Source organism: Simochromis diagramma, unplaced genomic scaffold (genome assembly GCF_900408965.1).
Source record: "Simochromis diagramma unplaced genomic scaffold, fSimDia1.1 OVJJ01000618.1, whole genome shotgun sequence".
Taxonomy (NCBI): domain Eukaryota; kingdom Metazoa; phylum Chordata; class Actinopteri; order Cichliformes; family Cichlidae; genus Simochromis; species Simochromis diagramma.
Window position 1 is genome coordinate 1,951,504 of NW_024387423.1, and position 19,048 is coordinate 1,970,551.

The following is a 19,048-nucleotide window of genomic DNA, read 5'->3' on the forward strand; positions in this document are numbered from 1 at the left end:
AAATATAATTTTACATTAAATAAAAAAGTTTTAAACTTAATTAAAATAAAACATGTCTTAAATTAAAATAAGTAAACTGTCATGTTTATTGCTGCCAAAAAAAAGTTAAACACATTTGGACAGTGAAGGAATGTCAGGATTCTTGCTCAGAAAAAGGATCAACATGCTCTGAAGTCAGAGCACAAAAACTTTTTTTGTAACAAAATATCGATTTCTGCTGTCCCTGTATCGATACATTATTAGCAAACAAAATATCACGATACTACACAGTATCGATTTTTTCCCCCACCCCTACTTGAGACCCACTCTGGGCTTTGGGATCTTTAGTAATACTTATCATACTTTCAGTAAAGGAATATGCTGAGTTGTCCTGCTATGAATAAGCTGTTTCCTAACAATCTCAAGCACGACCAAACAATGGGTTATTTCTCCAAATTCATGGATTATTTCATCATTTTCTTGGTTTATATTGCAATGGCACATAATGGCACCACTCCCAAGCTGGCAACACAGTAAAGAGTGTTGCCAATTTATTCCCCAAAAGCATTTTACATCATTGTTTTGAATAGCAAACATATTTTGCGTCAGTGAGGCATCAGTTTGTTTGCTTCTGGTTTCTTGGTTTGCTTTTTTTTTTCCAATGCATTTTTCATTAGAGTAAATAAACATGAGTAAGAAAAGGAAAAACGCAACTGCTGCTTAGCTGTGTCAAATTAACATTCAATTTTACACAAAGTCAGAATTAAAGAAGATGGCTTTAATTGTACAGCAGAGTAAAGCCTGCTGCACTAAAAATGTCAGCATGTTTTTAAACAAAGGCCATTACGAAATTTCTTGGAAACACATGGAGAAAGGGAATGGGAAAGCTTAACTTTGGCATGAGGAGGACTCTCACATAAATAACAGGAAGATCTGGCTAGCCCTGTTTTGGCTGTGTATAGAATCAAGAATAACATCTTTCTCATACCAAAAAAAGAAAATGAAAAGAAAAAAAACTAACCTGGGCGCCATCCCTTAGCTTCAGGATGCACTCCATGGTGTTGATGGTGATAACTACAGGCTCTGAGCCCAGCTTGGTCCAAGGTACATGGATACGTAGCTCATGGATATGACCACTCATGAATGTAAAAGGCAGTTTCAACTCCTGTGGATATAAAAGGAGTTACAAGAAAGAAAGGAAAAAAACAACAGCCAGCTAGAAATAAACAACACTAGAATAATATGGATAAAGGTGCCAATACGAGGTAGAGGCTTCGAGAACATTTTGAATCTTCATCCATCCATTTTCCAAACAGCACTTTGAAGCTAATATTTGTAGACGAGTAGATAGTAAAAACAATAGCTACAGATTACATACTGGTCACGCTTCTAACAATATAAGTCAGATATTTTCAGGAGGCAGGCAAATCACTGTTCTGCATCTTGAACTACTCTGTGTGAGAATGAGTCCCATGAAACCAGACTGCCTACACACAGGCTTCACATGCTTTCTGTGCAAGTCTGAGCCAAAAAATTAATAGCCAAACATTTTTCTGAGGGAAAAGCTGTCATGGATTTACAGTATGTCTGCTTTATAACCCCCACAATGTTTCACCAAATATTATATTAAGATGATCTCAGATTGCACATTTGAGAGGAGGTACTGTCCAAATGAAATGGAATAAAATAAATGCAAAGGTAGGACAATTTCCAAAGTTTTGACACAGCATTACAGACAAATCTCAATCCTAACACAATTCCCACTGTCGGATAGCTTGAAGCTGCTTCCAATAAGAACTTTCATCACAATCTCTTTGGGTTACGCAGTGTTTTGGTCTGCTCTTCAGCAGCAGTCAGAACCCACTCAAAAGAAAAGAAAATCCTTTTAACTGGTGGCAGATTGATCTAATCCAGACATGACATGAGTAAAAGAGAACACTGTCAAAATAACACTGCAGAGCAAAATATCAAAGTAAATCTGGTAAAATTCTTCTGAAATGACAGCAAGAAGATGCTGTTAGTGCCTGACTAAACAGCACTGTAGCGTTTTCTTTCACTCTAGTCAAGGCAATACAATGGAGAATAGCTGCAGACATAATATTGCAACTTTTTTGTAGGGTGTATGTGCCTGCATAACCAAGGTTTATAAACGAAACTCTACAATTTGTTTACAGTAAGTAAAATACAAAACTACATTCTGAATATATATGTAGGAAGTGGGCATTTATATTTTAAATATTCCCATCATTTTAACCTCACGCCAGTTTTATAAAGAAAGGTTCAAAGCAAAAGCTAGATTTAACTTTTAGTACCTGCTCCAGTACATCCAACTTCAAGTCCAGCTTGCTCAGCACCACATCACCGCCCCACAGAGAGAGCTGCAGGTCAGATGGCTTCAGATTCTTGATGTACTTGTTTACATAGCTCATCAGGAGCGGTGTGACATAAGACTCCAACATCTTGTCCTTGTTCTGTGTACACAATGAACAAAACAAAAAAACATGGTAATATCATTTGACTGTGTTAACATCCTTTTGCCATTATATATCTCGGTCACTAAACTAATGGTGCTCGTTCTAAACTAATTACAAAGAATATGTATTTCTTAAGAGTGTTATTTTGATGTCATAGCCTAAAAGCACAGCTCTAATTAATAATTGTCATTGCTAAAGCAGAAGTAGTGTGCATGTTAGCTAAGTGGAATATGTCATAAAATATATATATAATAATATCATATTTATTATATGTATAAAGCCATCATTTAAGATATTGGCTATGCTTGAACATTTCTTTTTATGACAGGTCCAAACACAACATTATAACCTCTTATCCAACTTGCAAACTGTGGAAGTACTGGCCGTTTCACACAAACCTCAAGCTGTTTTTTGTTACAGTTCAACAAACTGATGTCAGAATGAACTGGCACTCCTAATGACATAAATACCATATTGGCATCCAATAACTAATCCAACTGTGCGTAATTTATAGAAAGGTTGTACAGGTTTTGGTTAATAAACTTAATTAGATGTAAAGACAGTCCTAATTACGCTGACTTCTCATCAACGCAAATTTAACTAACCCTTCCGTAAATTATCAACATCAACTCTTCTACTTTTACGTATTTTAACCTTAAATGAAATTCACCGGAATGTCTAGCTTCCTTGCTAAAGTGCCTTCATTCCACATAACGGGGATGCCCAGGAGCAATTATGTACTGCATTTGCAAATTAATTCCAATGTAACTAATAATAACTTCAACAGCGACGCTATGTCGTATCTTATAGTAATACATTTAACTTACTGTGGAGCACTTAGCCAGGGAGGCTAGCTCTTTCCTCCTGTCATTTAAGTGATACACAACAGCAGCGAAGCAAAGAAGCTAGGCTAAGTGATTAGAAGAAGTCGCTATAACTTCGTTTCAGCTGGCTAAATTGGCTAGCCACAAGTCAAATAGAGAAAAGACTCTATTTACCTGACTCCCACTTGTATCCTGTTGGTTTTTGTTTAATTCTACGTTTAATAAAAGATGTTCATCCCGTTATCTAACGTTAGCCATATCGCCGAACTGCAAGAGTCGAAACGTCATCAGTAAACACCAACGCGGCTTCCGTATGCCTGGTGTTGCGTTTTTCAGTGGGAAATTTGCGTTTCAAAGGTAGATTTACATACACAACGTATCAACATAAGTAACTCAAGAGAAATTTCATTTGTGATTTGATCAGTTAACAGGCATTATCTTCTTCGGTTACAGCCACTCCGGATGTTTCCATGCCGTCAGGTTTTGATATAACAAATACCTTTATTCCTATTAAAACGAAAGAGTGTCTACAAATCCGGACTCTCTAACAAGTAAGGGAAGGGATCTCTTCGCATAATAATCGTCATCGCTTAAGCACGCCCCTACCCTTTTTATGGCAGCGGAAGCTCACCTTTGCCGAAAGAGCGATCGAGTGAACCTCACAGTGCTCAGCATAGTGAATGTGTATTCTTGATTATAATTTTCTATTATTTTTATTTTTTGTTATAATGTAACAAAATGTTCTTATCTACCATCTTAGTCCATAAGAGTTTCAATTTCAACCTTCTGGGACCTAGGTCATTGCAGAAGTCAATGAAAGTGAATAGTGGAGACGATAAGAAAATTATGTTTGCATTTCACACAGGGAAACTGTGCGGATTTTAAGCATCTCATCATATATCTCAACTCTAAATATATCTCAACTGCCAGAGTAACGCAGGCCTATATCTGGAGGTTAGGTGAAATTTACCAACGCAGACACACTGTGACATGATAAATATCTTACATACTGGAATTTAAAATGAAGAAGAATATACTGAGGGCAACGAAAATATTCTAAAATGTAAACCATTTCTGTCTTTCACGCATCTCGGTTTTTTTTAGGGTCACTGGTTATTTTTCAGACATGAAACGTAATAATGTCAACAGACAACTGTATGAATTGCATAAAAGAACGGGTTAGACTCAACCTTTATCGCACTGTCACTTGAACACCTTTGCTGAGAAATGATCTTGCTAATTTGTGCGTCCAAGGAATTCGTTGACAGATAAAATATTTCTTTTATATTTTTTTTAGTCGTAATGTTGAGTTATGTTGCTCCAGTGGTTAAAGTAAGCAATCTTGTCATATTTAAAGTGAACAGCAGTCATAACATACAAGAAAAAAATGCAAATTATAGCAGTTTTATAGCTTAAACAACAAAAATCCAACTTCACCCTGCCGTCAGTATATTTCACGTCTTCAGTGGTTTGCTGAATATGTTTGCATGTTTGTTTGTTTGATTTATTTATTTAATCACCTATCTTTGAGATCAGACCATCATCTGTCTTTTTTTTCGTGATGAAACCTTTAAAAAAGTGTCTTCCGCAGGCCGCACATAGGGTCAGAAGCACTGCAGATATGAGGTCTGGCCTGTAGTGGCCTGTAGTCCGGACAGGCTCTCGTCTGCTGTAAAGCTTCATGAGGATACAGTCCACATAAGTCGGTCAAGGATGACGATCGCCCTGTGACCGGCCACGCTTTGCCAACTATGCGTAAGTGTGTCAGAGTCAAGTGGTCACCCACAGTTAATGTTACTATTCTGAAGTCCTTTCTGGCCAGGATGCTTTAAATTAATACAGAAAAATATCTGATATCAAGTTATCTCACTTCTTAGACCAGCAGGTTGAATCTGGAATCCAAAGGAAACCAGCGTACTGTGCCACAATCCAAGTCTTTAAAGCCAGAGATAAATTAGGAATCTTCTGTTGTTATTCTCCACGAATGATATGTTCCACGTAAACTGCCTAAATTAGTGGCTTTCCACTACAGCATTTCAGTTGAGGCTATCAAAGATTTATTTCGGGTTAAAAATAAAGGGTTTTTTTGCTAAATACTTACAGCAATACATGGATTAACTAAACAATTAATTAAACAATATTAAATAAATACTTCTTTAGAAAGGCTAAACGGCTTTGTTCAAGCACATATAAAAATGTATATTTCCACTGAGGAGGACAAGAATGGCAGAAATTTACCTTCAAATTAAACTGCATATTGTAACAGATATTTTGCATTTATTCTTATTAGTCGGTTCCTGCATTATGTTACATCTGTTGTCGAGGCGTCAAAATGTTTCTTTTTTCATTTGTTTTTTTTCTTGTTTATTAAAATGGATAACAATTGGTTTCATAAACGTTTATTACAAATTCAAACAAATTATATTCAAATATATTCTAAACATATATATATGTGTGTATATGTATATATGTATATATATATATATATATGTATATATATATATATATGTATATATGTATATATATATATATATATGTATATATATATCAAACATTATTATTATTATTATTATTATTACATGACCTTTTTGTGTGTGTTTTTTTCATATTATATAGTTTTCAGATTGAATTTTTTTATGTTTTACTAATGAATTATGTTTTTATGTGATTGTCAAACAGCTCAAATACTTTCCCCCTTCTTTTTAAATTTTTTTTATGAGCTCGCTGGAGACGTCGCACTTTGTTGTCTTTCCTTTTAGAAAATAATTAGGAAAATCCTAGCCCGCAGTGCGTAATAAAACGGGCCTTAGTTAATGGCCTTTCAGCAGCAATGAACGCACTTTTAAATCTCCTGATGTTATTGTAACCACTTGTTCCAGACCCTATTTTCGAGCCCATTAGAAATAAATGCTACTTTTTCGTGCAATTAATTGCACCGTAAGGTGAAAATCAAGTTTCAGGCGAGCAGTCAGTAGCCACCGCTGGCTCTTGAAACGGGGACACAAAGGGCCCGAAGGCCAGATAACACCGAGAGACACAGAGATGAGGAGAGAGTCAGAGGAGAGAATCTCGCTTTGACTTCACCAAATGATAAAAAAACAAAACAAACAAAAAAAAAACACCCAACACATTATAGACGAGCTCGTCCGGTCACAGGCAGCAGGCTTGGTGGTTAATCAGTGGTCGGTCAAAGTTTAGTTGGATGAAATCCAGATCTTGGTGGGTTTTTCTGTGTATCTACGCAAAATTTAAACCACAGTGTAAATGAGTTCTTACAAAACGCTCTCCATTTTTGCTTGAGGCTATTTGTGGCTATTTGCCTCTGTATCTATGAAGCGCCTTGAGGCGACTTTTGTTGTGATTTGGCGCTATATAAATAAAATTGAATTGAATCATAAGGACCTGAGAAATAATCTTTGTATATATATATTTTAATTCATAAAATTAGTCTATGGCGCATATAGGTCCAAAAATTAAACTAGGAGACTCACGTCAGGCCCATTAGACGTCAGCAGCTGAGTGGTACAGGTGTTTTACATTTCGAATATGGCTCGGTAACACAGCAGGTTCCTAAAAACATTTCTGAACCACCATCTGAGGACAGACGCAGACACACGGCTGCGTGAAAATGCCTTCTTAGCGCTGATGGTTCCTTCTGCCGTTTTGCAGGTCACTTATGATGTCAGAGGTGATCTAGATAAAGACATGTGATATGGCCGCTAATGCGGCTAATATAATACTGACCAGCCTCTGTAGAGGACATGTAGCCTAAGATAATAATAGAGGCTAATAATTCTGAGACGTACAGACACTGAGAGGTGGTTGGCAGACAGTGCGTAATGACTGACCGTTACATGGTCATAACTTTTATTCGAAGAAAAATCATTGTAAACTTTATGATCAATTATCACCCGCGATGGCACACAGGATTGTGCTTATGAAGTTATGCTCTTTTCCAGGAGCTAAAGACGTCCTCGGGGCTTTCTGTCATGTGGTGTTTCCTGCTAACTCCCTGCTAAAAAGCCCAACACGTCCGCCACATAAGCTCTCACTGCCCGCCGGTTGTAAACATACAGACTATTAACTTGATGACCATGGTAAAAGATTTCACCTAAATATTGCTTTTTGGGCTGTAACACTGTGTCCTCTGTTTCGTGGCAGTGAAAATGAGAAATAAAAACGGGGGGAAATCCAAATGTATCATGGAAATATTTATTTCTAAAATACAATTTAACATACTTTAAATTTATGACTGTTTTTTGACAACTTTACCATTTCAAGGTCAGAAAAAGAACATTAAAAAACACAACAACAACAACATGAGCAACAACATTATGTACATTTGATATTTACAGGTGGTGTGAAAGTTGGACATGGCACTGGCTCCGCTGTTGTTCCGCTTGAGGTGCAACCAAATCCCACTCTAAAACGTGCTGAAGTAAACATGTCCTCACTTGGAGATTGTCCTTGATCCAAAAGAAAAATGTCGCTGATTTGTCTTTCTGCGTTTTGTCCATTGTTATTTTTGTTTCTCCAGGCTAGTAGTCCTGATGTGGGCTGTGCGTCAAACTGTGCCGTCGCAAGTCACAGTTGCGCCGAAACACCTTTCCGCAGCGGCCACAGCTGTAGGGCTTGATGTCTGTATGGGTGAGAAGGTGAGTTTTCAGGTTACTTCTTTGATTAAAGGTTCTTCCGCATGTGGGGCATTTGTGTGGAGATTCCTGTTTAGATTTAAAGCAAGCAAAGGATTATTGCCTTTAATTGGATAGAAGGTCTATCAGTTCAATCTTTCAATAATCTGATAAATCCACTGTCGTGTCAGATCTAATTTACTTGTTTGCATATTATTTTTTATTTTTATTGTATTATTTTCTGTGGATCTCTGACTCACATTTTTTGTTTTTAATTTAGTGATAGGTTTTGTGAGGCTTTCTTTTTCCACCCCCATGCATGCAGTAGACAGGTGAATTATGATCAGAGAGTATCACACGTTAAAGGTCGCGTTAAGATTCTGAGCTTACCTGCATGTGTAAGGTTTTATGGACGGCTAGAGTTCGAGACTGACAGAATCCCTTCCCACATTCTTGACATTTGAACGGTTTTTCCTTGGAGTGGATGTATCTGTAAAACAGAAATGACACTTAATCAATGCCCGCTCATGCACGAAGTTACTTGTAAATGTTACAGAGCCCACAGTCACAGAGCCGAAAATCTCCACTGTGCAAGTTATGAATGTCCAACTTAATGCTGAAAAGTGCTTTAGCGCCCTCGTGGAGAAGTTTTAGGGAACAGGCCTGCTTGCATTTTATAGCACAAATTAAGGAATATAATTTTAATGGCCGGTTCTGGAGAGGCTATTAACTTAAATCGAGATATCTGAGACTTAAAATCACAAATCATCATTGCTGCTGGAAATTGCTGACCCCCTCGTCCTAACCCAGTGCGTAAAATATCCCATAAATCCGTCTTACCTGTGGTCTCTGAGATGGTCTTGTCTTCTGAAAGCCTTGTGGCAAATGTCACAAGTATAGGGCCTCTCATCTGTGTGGGTCCTCTCGTGGATTAAGAGGTTGTAGGACTTGGTAAAATGCCTGCCGCAGAACTTACAAATAAATTCCTTTTTAGTCTTGGATGGTAGCCTGCCCCTGGTGGGTTTTCTGTCCGGGGACAGCTTGCTCAGCTCGGAGATGGTTCCCCCTAGTCCCGATGCCAGCTTTGCCAGGTCCGCAGCTTTCGGTGGGTCCTCCTGCGTGGCAGCGAGGGCCAGGTTCGCGAAGTCAAATCTCGGCCTGTCCTTTTGCAGCGAGGGGATGCCGTGCGCGACGGTGGCTTGCTTTGGATGGAATAACTGCGCCGCGGCGGTGAAGGGCAAAGCTGGGAAGGGAATCCGTGGGTCGACCAGACCCTGGGCGGCTGCCGTGATCGTCGACCTCAGTCCCTGCATGTGTGGGTAGCCAAGAGTCCAGTGGTTCATGTGCATGGTTTGCACGGCGCTGAGGCCGTACAGTCCCTGCAGCTGGTCAGCGGGGAAAGTGTTGACGGCCTGCAGGAAGGAGTAGTTTGTGAGCTGCAGGGCTGGGTGCAGGGGGATCGGAGCGTGCAGGGCTTTGCTCCCCATCTCGGCTCAGACCTCTGCAGAAGACACGGTGATAACCCTGAGAATGCAGAACACACCGAACAATAAGCGTTGTGTGTTAATCCCAAGAACTGGTTATTGTGTGGAAAGAAGAACAGAGAAAATGTGACGTCTCAGTTACCGGTTATGGTAAACTACTTAAATCCACCTGTTTAAAAAGATTTTATTTTTTGAAATTGTAACTTTTCATTATTGTATTAAACTGATATAAATATGTCCTTTCGCAAAGGTGAATATACCCAGCCACCCCCTCTCCCCTTTTAACCTAATTTAGGCATATATATAATGAATTAGCTTAGTTTATTTTTTGCACCTGGTTCAACGCGAGGAAGCTGATGAATAAAACGCTCAGGTTAACGCGCAGAAGGATTGTCCTATATTAGCCTGTCCCGGCCTGCTTATAATATCTAAACCTCTGTTTTGCATAAGCGAAACCACTGAGGAAATGTAAAAACACAGTCGCCCCCCCCCCTCCTCCCCCACCCGACACGGAGATGCGCTTCAAATCAAAATTTAGGAAACAAATCAGTCACCGAAAGTATAATTAAATCAAGTGGGTGTAAAACAACTCATGTGGCATCGATTAACACTGCAAATTGCAATTTCAGATCACTCTGAATGAAGCACTAAATCTCACACGAGGTAATTAGAAAGCACAGCTTGGTGTGTGTTTTAAAGTTGCAGTTAGTATTTCGCAATAAAAAAACAAACAAAACAAACGTAAGCAGCCCGGATTTGTACAAGTCTGAAATTTAGACAGAAGAGATGAAATATATTATTAATTGAAGGAGCAAAACATACACGCTGTCTGTCTCTGATGGAAATGCATGTGCTTTTCATTTTTATTTTGGAAGAGTTAATTTTATAGGCACTTTTTTCCTTTTAAGGTTTTTAATGTAATATTTATCTATTTATTTATTTTTTTCCATATGAAGTTTTCCCCCCCTTCCCCTGGGCAAGGCAACATGGCAGCAAATGACCCCTGTGCATTTAACCTACATTTCAAAAGAATAATGTTTCCCTTAAACAAAAGCAGAAGCGAGCTCCCTCCGCTGTTTAGGACAAATGAGGTGAGCTGACAGTATAAAAATTGGCTTGTGTCCGAGTTTGTGGGGATGACAAGTTATGTTTTCCCACACAGAAAAAAGAAGATCCACCGTAGAAGTTCAAGGCTCCAGATGGTGAACGCGGGACTGGCAATAGGCCAGTTGTGCTGACCTTTAGATATGATCAAGAAAAAGAAGAAAAGCGAGCTGTGTTTAGATAGTAAAATACATCATTTAGGTATCTACACTTTTTCTTTTGTGACAGATCAAGCCAAATCATATTTTAACACAATATGTCAGAAGTCAGCCTGTCCTGAAACTGCCTCGGAGATTAAGCCATTATCCACACTTGCAGACTGTGAGTCTTGCGCACACGGTAGTCAGGGTAGCTACCGGTCGCTTGTTTCGGTCAGGTCGTTGCCTTCAGCTCTTTCTGCCTCGCTTTCCCTCTCACCGATGGTGAGGGGTTAAATATAATTTCGCACAGGTGCAGCGTGAGACACCGCGAAGGCACTTGCTGTTCTTTGCCCAGGGAGTTCGTTCAGCTTGTTCTTGTTCTCACCTTTGGACTGCGCTTACACTTCGGGAGCAGCCAAGTGTCCGATCTTGTTCTTCGAGTCCTTGTAAGGTTCATTTTTTAAAGCTTTTCATGTGTTTATTTTTGGCAGAAGGCTTTACATTTCTATCAGTCGTGACAAGTCTTTACAAACGCGAAGATCACTGTTTGTTTTAGTAATGCTGCGCGCCGTGGACTGAGGCCAGCAATGTCAAAGCGTGAGTGAACTGTGACCTCAAGTTAGTTAGTAATATGACGAAACAACACTCCTCTCTAGAACACTTTAAAAAAAAATGAAATGTTTGGTCATTAAAAGCTGATCACTTTCTAAGAGTCTTTGAGTCTTTGCTTTAAAGCCTAGACACTAAACTTTTTCTTTTCTTTTTGTAAGATAACAACTTCTAATATGTTGGTTTGGTTCTCCTTCCTTAGACATAAATCCTACCCTGCCAAACAGAATCTTACCCCAATAAATAGCTGCCAAAGGTCCTGCGGTATGTCAGTAATCCACAGTAACTATAGAGGCGACGAGCTCCAATAAAGCGTCGCTAAAAGTTTTCCAAGATCCAAGTCCATGAAACTTTCATGTAGCCATGCAGCCAAGTCTGATGTCTCGGACTTTTGCAGAGATGTGACAAGTTGTGAAAAAATGTGGAAAGAGGCAAAGTTTGGAGGAGAGACAGCAGCAGCGTGTGAGTCCCGTCCGGAGCTGGGGCTGGAAGTGTGCGGTTCTTCACTTTTTAGTGCTCCAGGACTCTCGAGCGCTCAGCCCGCCCCCCGACACGCCTCCACCCCCCTCCTCTATCATTAACTCCAATGTTCCCCTCTGTTTATTTGTGTTTGGATAGCAACTAAGGCTCCAGACCATAGTAGAGGAGCGTGCTCAGTTCGACCTGCCTCCTCTGACACCTCTCATATACCATCCAGCCAAGGCTGATAGCTTCTTTTGGAGGCATGTTTGGAAGCACGGGAGGAAACCCTGAACGTTTCCCCCCACCTCACAGTTCCACGATTTTGAAAACGTGCTTTTGGATACTTGAGGAGCTTACAAGATTTTTTTTCCTCCTTCTTTTTGAAACCATAGATCCCATTTGCGAAATGGAGGGCATATGCAAGAACCACAACATTAAATGGTTTAATTCACTGTGGTAATAATAATAATAATAATAATAATAATAATAATGTTAAAAAATGAGAAAGGTTTTTGATAGAAAAAGAGGAGATAAAATAAAGAGAAAGAGTTCGCATTCTCAAGACAGCTGATTTGTTTTTCTTATTTTTTGGTAACTTGCGTTAAAACACCTGTACAAGGGTGCTTATTACGGTTATTACACTGTTGCAAAAAACACCACAGGAATTGTTGCCTGCCTTTTTAAAAACCTTTATATGCCCATTTCAACGCTGATCAGCCCAGGTGTCCCCCCCATCCAGCACAACAAATAAACATCTAGCTATACTTAACAAATGGCATACGATAAAATGAAGGGAAAACTGTGCATGTGTGTGTTCAGATAAGCATTAATCAGAGCTGGTTGTTTTAATTTAGTCTCATTCTTACATCATTATTATTATTCAGACGGTATTTTTTTTAAAATTGAATTTATGTGCAGTGACAGACTATATGAGATTAATCACACTGGCCTTTAATTACATTGAGGTTGGTTTCTGGCCGCAGATTATGATGCAAAGTAAGGAAGACTTTTTTTGACAGCCTCAACCAGAAGCTAAAGAGTGTACGCCTTTTGTGCTGCATAGAAAGAGACGTGACTTCAGGCACATGAGCAGATTGTACTTGAAGAAGTTCATATATAAAATAAAAAAAAGTTTAAAATGTATTTTTTTAATCGAGAGGCGTCTTAATAAAACTGTGATTGAGTTTGTTTTTAAATAAAATCATAAAGTCATCCTGACATACTTTTTTTTCTAATGAGATGCCCAAATCCATCAAAGGTACTCAATCTATCTATCTCTATATATACACATATATTTCTGCGATCTCTTGAAGTGTTATTTTTCTCCTATATGCCTGATACATATGAGGTGTTGGTGTGCAGCAGGACTGACAGAGGTTTGGAGTTGGTTGCGGTCCTCCTTTGCTGTAGACACTTTGCAGAATGCAGGTCTGCAGCGCCGCCTATTGTAGCATAGCTACAACAGCAAACTCCCTGTCTTTTCTCAAGCATTCGCGACTCTGACAGAACACTGTCTCACAGAACAACTTTACATTTTCTGTTCACATCGCAGAGAAGCGCTTCACTGTGAATGGAGCCGGTGTGCACAGGATGAGCTCGTAATTTAAAACGAACTGATATTCTTGAAGTGCACAGATCGGAATAAATTCTCTTTTTCTGTATATATAGATATATATTTATATCAAAAGAAAGGCAGACTTTAAACCCACAAGAGGGAAAATAATTTCATTTGTGCACTGCATTCTTTTAGATCTATTAATGTGCGCCTTTAATAACCACATAAGACAGAAAAACAGAACGAGAGATTTTACTCTGTTATAGGAGAGATAACAAGTAAAGTGCTTGTCTAAGACGTTAAGTCTATCCACGAGCTCATGTAGCCTAATTTTCGTTTTCTTAGAGCTGCAGAACATCGTCTGCACACAACATGCTTGTGGTTTTTCGTTCGGTTTCATATCACCCCAGCCTCCTATCTTCACTGTCAAAAACCCCAACAGCTACAGACAGAATAGAATACACACAGAACCATGCATTTTAACATTACAAATAACGGCATTTTCTCAACGTATCCAGTTCACCCTGGAAAATTGGAAAAATGAAAATTATGCTTTTTTTTTTTGGTTCTTGAAAAAAAAAAATCCGATTAAAATAAATAGTATTTTTTTTTTCAAGTATATCTTGTGCTTGTGTAAGAGATATACATTCACTATTAATAAAATTGGAATTTGCCAGTATAATTTAAACAGTCTGAATTCATTAAAATCTCGTGAAATATACACACAAAAATTCTGCTAGGAGAATACCGACTTCCTGTGGGAGTTTTTTTGTGAGGTTAAAAGTTAAACTCTTCAGTGAGAGAGTCGTCTTATTATCGGCAAAATTTACTGCTTCATGTATGAGACGGATTTGTTTTTTTGTTTTTTTGTGGTATTAAAAAATGCTACACATAACTACTTCAAATCAATAATATCCAAAACTAACACGAATATTAATTCAGTTCCGGAGGTGAACATAATGTAGCTCAATGTTTTCAATTCTTTTTGATTATCCTATGATATCACCGCTATACTAATATGTCCTAAGTATAAATATTAAGTTTACTGCGTCGGAATTTTATCTCGCATGACAGGACATTTTGGCCTCTATTTTACAGTTTGGATTTTACAGTTGCACTAATCTATGCTATAGGATTACTGTAGTCTTTATAGTTCGGGTAATGTCAGAGCCAGAAAGTTAGTGTCTTGCCCTTTGGCCCTGCCCTAAGTCCCCTGCAGCCGCCATCATTCTCTGTGATAGACTCCCACAGAGTATCAGTGTTGCAGCTCAGTGCAGCTGCCAAGCCTGTAATGGCCGACACTCCTCTTCCAGTAACACTGAGTGACAGCAGAGAGGACTAACAGGAACCATGAAGCTCTCCCAAATTTAAAGGAACAGGTTTGGATACAGAAAGGAGTTTTGGACTTGTCAAACACAAGTGTGCACAGGAATGTATCTAGAAATGTAGAAGATAAATAAATACAAATGCTATTGACGCCATGTGTGACATTTTTGGGTTTTGCAATATATTTCCAACCAAACTATTTGCTTACAATAATTGTGGCGTGCCAGTCATGTACATCACTTTTAAGATAAATGTAGTTTTTTTCCCTTTATTTTATAGAAATGGTGTTAAACCTTTTTATGCCTATCATCTATAACAGAGTGACTAAAATGCTGTCATGGCCCACTCCTGCCATACAGCTCTTATTTTAGAGATTCACTGTCCCAGCTCTGGAGATGTGAGCGAGCTCTTGAGATAACACAAAATAGTTTCAACATGTCTGTATTTGACCTTTAATATCCTGTCAAATAGCGTCGCCTCACATTCACATGCTGCGTCTTACCTCTGCCGTACCCACATGTGGAGCCCTTGACTGAAAACGTGGAGCTGTTGGCCTGTTCTGGAGGCTGACTGGGCCTGTTTGTCTCTCCGTGTTGATGTGTCTCTGTGTATATTGGCAGACAGGATGTCAGGTCCATAGTATAAGAGCAGGGGGAGGTAAACCTGTCACTGTTACCTGCCTGCTGTGGTTTCAAACCCCCCACATCCCCACCTACACTCGCACTCATCCTGTCCCAGCAGCAGCTCTGAGTATGGGGTGTTTTTGATTCAAAGACCCCCCAAAGTCACATTTTCCTCCACATCACACCCTTTTACCTGAAATTGTACATTTCTAGAAAAACAGGGGGTTATGCTTCTCTTACCTCATGGGTTCTTGATTGTTGTTATTTGAGAACGAAATGGAATTTTACTAAGATTTTCTGTTTTATGTCAGCGTGTAATGAAGTTGGTACAGTGTATTGTAAATATATTTTCTTCTAGAAACAAAACTAAAAGATATACAAACTATTAAGTATATAATTCATAGGTACAAAGGCATATCTGTTTTACAATAACATTGGTATGCTGTTATTAGTGTTTGGTGTTGTCTTTTACAGCATGGGCTTGGCCTTTTCTCTTTCTTTTCTTTTGTTTTAACACTTCCCTCTGTAGTGGCTGCCATGCTTTATAAACCTTCTTCTGAATTTCTGAAATTTAAAACAGGTCTTTTTCATGACATTTAAGAAAATTATCCACTCAACAAAGGTAAATACAGTTAGTGTGGACTTGTTAGAACAAGCTATCCATCTGAGCTATTGTGACTTTTTAGACACAAGATACTAATTTTAACTGCCCTTTGAAGTTTCCAGTTAACTAATATCACTGGAAGCTATTATGTGAGACCAAGTTCAGAAAGTTAGTTTAAATCTGACAGGATATACAGAGAATGGTGATTAAAAACCCATGTTTATCAAATGAAAATAAAAATTAAGTAGCAGCTAAAAAAAAAAGAAAATACTGTCCCAGACTGGTTGGAGAATCCGAGGAGAAAAACATCCTGCACATTGCAAAGCATATTGTAGTGCAGCTGTGACAGCAGAAAGCTTTTGCTCCTGCTTTATTGTACAAGATTGCCCCCTGTTGGATTAACCTCAAAATACTGAAACATTTTATGATCTATCATCATAGGCCGTATGATTCAGTGACGAGTGCATGACTGTCACTTTTAGAACTGGGGGCTTAAATGTCATTTATGAAATCACCACTGGCCACGAAAAAATAATTATCTAAGTATCTAAGTATTTTTTTTCTTTCCTTTTTTTTCATTTAGGGCACAGTCTGAAACCTCACTGAAAACATTATACTTGTTAAAAACTAGAGGAGGATCATATGCTGGCAGAGTCTCAGATATATATGTGTTGCATTCTTCTGGTCTCCGCATGATGTTTTCTCCATCTGCTGTCCAGTGCCACTCTCTTCACTGGTCTCCTGCCATCTGTTTAACAGCACCTTTGCGTGACCAAATGCCTTTACTCCCTGCAATGTTATCCACGCTACCAGAGAGGCATAGAGAAGAAAACCGCCATGATATTGTGCTCCATCAACCAATAAAACCCACCAGTTAAAGCTGCTCAAGCCCAACACCAAATCCCATTTGTCAGCAAATAGCTTCCTCGGCTTGTCTGCTCCTCCGCTTGGCCGGGTGCTTCTGTGGAGCTCTCTGCCACGAAGATGACATTTTCAGTTATTTGTTGTCTGCTGTGATGGCAAGCAGGGAAGTGAGGAGGAGAGGGATCTGTATATGATCATAAATGTGCCTCAAAAATGTCTGATAGATCATCTGATCTTTGTCAACTCAACAGGTTTGACTGATAGCCCGGAAGCTTAAAAAACAGCACTATTTCAGTCTTTATATTTGTCAGTATTCATTAAAGGTCCATTTAATATTTAACTGAGACTTTTAACTGACTGTGAGCAAATTATAATGCCTGTATCTCTTTGGTACCTGTCTAGAAGCAGAAAAATTGAAGCACTAACTGACAGCCTAAGGATGAAATGATAGAAGGGCAGGAGGAGTGTTACAAAATGCTGGAATGGAAAGATTTCCACAGAAACATGGAAAAACTGGAGATTGAAATTAAGGAAACTAAGACAAAAATGATGATTTGTGCAAGCCACACCACTCCCCACCTCATCACAGCTGTGTTGGTATATGTGTGTAAAAAGCCAGCAGGAGAGCTGGTTTAGGTGAACATTACCCTGCAGGCTCTGGGCTCCGCTTCCTCCACCGCTACAATATAGGCAGAGAGGGTCATATCAAACTGTCTCGAGCATATTCTCCCCGCTGCAAGGTCACTGCATTTTTGCATTGTTGTACACTCTCGTCATGAAAATGGTATTTTCTCATAGAACGTTCTGAAGCTCTTCATGGCTGAGCTGTGAAAGCCATGACCTTTTTGTTGCCGGGTGGGGATTTCTGGATTCAGCTGCTCTGCTGGTGTAAGGGCTGTGGTGCTTTAAAAAAAAAGAAAAAAAGAAAAGCTTGTTATGCCTTGTTGCCCTTCAACCATTGCATCATTGCTGCTTTACCACTTCTCTGACTGAACAGGGACTGATTGGCACCTCATCTTTCAGGCCTTTCTTGGTCAAAATCTGCCACAAATCAAAAATGTATTTAATGGAACAAAAGTTCATATTGGCGACGACGGTTAGAGCTTAATGAAACACAAAGGAAATGTGCGCTTCTCTTTGAAAAGAGCAAAATCTCAGCAAACAGCCCACAAACACAGCCATTCACACAACTTTATACAACTTCTAACTTTGCTTTCAGTCTCCTTTCTGTCACGGTTTCTCTCTCACGCTGATTTCCACTAAAACAAGCAACGCACATTCTACTGCTTTTTATTGAAGTTGTGTCTTTGTGGGCTCAAAGCACTGGCTCCTCTGATGTAACTATGCCTGCACTCCTTTTCTGCTGATCAGCTCCTGCTGGTGAGGTGATGGACAGTAAAACTCTCCCAGCACCTGTTTCCTGGCCGTGCTCAAGTGTTGTTAATAGGCTGATGAGAGACGTTAACAAAGTTACTGCAGCACGCTGGAAGGATAAATCAACACAGCGGTGCAGTGTCTCATCCAGTCTGTCAGAAGTGACATTTTTAACAGGTCCCAGCGACCGCTCAGTCAGTCCTTTACCTGCGGTGAGATGGAAAGATGGAAATAGAGCAAAGACTGAGTGATTAAAGCACGGGGAGATTTAGCAGAGCTTGGGTGGACAAAGAAAAGAGAGGTTTGATGGATAGGAAGATGAAGGAATGGAGGAATTGCAGAATGGAAGGGGCTGCAGATGTTTGAAGAAGCAGATGGAGAAATGGGCCAGTGAAAAGGGCTGAACTGAGGAATGGAGAAACGGAGGAATGGCTTTAAAAAACTGTTGATCAAGACTACTAGTTGTGATTTTGGTGAAATCAAGCCTCCTCGAAAAAATCTCTGTGAAGTTTTTGGAAGAGGAATGAATAATGCAATAGACCAAGTCATTTTCCCACATCAACAGCAACAACAATAACATTCATCCTGTGTGATTTCATATAATTTCTTTATTCCCTTGCCTTTCTCTCCCTTTGTGATGTGCCAGACTTATGTGCATTACAAAGAGAGTCAGGAAATGGCTTTCCACTTAAAAAAAAAAAGAAAAAGAAAAGAATGAGAGCAGATCTTGACACTGTTACAAAAAGGACCTTTGGCTGTGAAGTACCTTTGGGACAGAGGCACTTCTCTCAGATTTTCATATGAGCATAAGACTATCTAATTAAATGTACCCACAAGGAGCAATATTTCTTCAGCGTGTTATCATTTTTCTGCCAGGGACTCACCAAGACATTACTATCATAAAAGATAGAAAAGGGGAATTGTTTTTCTTTGACTAAAAATATCCTTTCTGGCTGGAGTCCAGCCTTGTTGCTTCTCCCCCTGTGATTTCCCGC

At 39.2% G+C, this 19,048-nt stretch overlaps 2 protein-coding genes across 7 annotated transcripts in view; both read right to left on the minus strand.

Annotated features, from left to right (window-relative positions):
• Window positions 1-3,586, minus strand: part of LOC120722020 (vacuolar protein sorting-associated protein 13B-like) — a 296,860-nt gene extending 293,274 nt beyond the window's left edge. For 2 of the 5 annotated variants that reach the window (XR_005693317.1, XM_040012727.1), the window contains exons 1-3: window positions 3,452-3,584; window positions 2,292-2,450; window positions 1,001-1,144 (exon numbers count right to left, since the gene is read on the minus strand). Coding sequence is in view for 4 of the 5 variants with exons in the window: in XM_040012727.1 (XP_039868661.1) it covers window positions 1,001-1,144; window positions 2,292-2,438 (291 nt within the window). In the remaining variant the exon portion in view is untranslated. The other 3 variants (XM_040012723.1, XM_040012725.1, XM_040012724.1) reach the window with 2 other exon arrangements.
• Window positions 3,587-7,473: 3,887 nt separating this feature from the next.
• On the minus strand, window positions 7,474-11,748 carry osr2 (odd-skipped related transciption factor 2). Of its 2 annotated transcripts, none has more exons than XM_040013196.1 (4): window positions 11,481-11,748; window positions 8,749-9,432; window positions 8,299-8,398; window positions 7,474-7,998 (listed from the first exon to the last, which is right to left on the minus strand). In XM_040013196.1, the coding sequence occupies exons 2-4, from the start codon at window positions 9,393-9,395 to the stop codon at window positions 7,816-7,818; spliced, it is 930 nt and encodes a 309-aa protein (XP_039869130.1). In that variant the 5' UTR covers window positions 9,396-9,432; window positions 11,481-11,748; the 3' UTR covers window positions 7,474-7,815. The 2 variants fall into 2 exon arrangements, with proteins under 2 accessions (XP_039869130.1, XP_039869131.1); XM_040013197.1 differs by having other exon boundaries at window positions 7,474-7,916; window positions 11,481-11,747.
• Window positions 11,749-19,048: the final 7,300 nt, after the last annotated feature.

Excerpts from the sequence above, each read along its gene's own strand:
- osr2 (XM_040013196.1), bottom strand. The coding sequence starts at position 9,395 with ATGGGGAGCAAAGCCCTGCACGCTCCGATCCCCCTGCACCCAGCCCTG. Across the intron at positions 8,399-8,748 it reads GACCATCTCAGAGACCACAG|ATACATCCACTCCAAGGAAA; the intron begins GTAAGACGGATT and ends TCTGTTTTACAG. Across the intron at positions 7,999-8,298 it reads ATAAAACCTTACACATGCAG|GAATCTCCACACAAATGCCC; the intron begins GTAAGCTCAGAA and ends AAATCTAAACAG.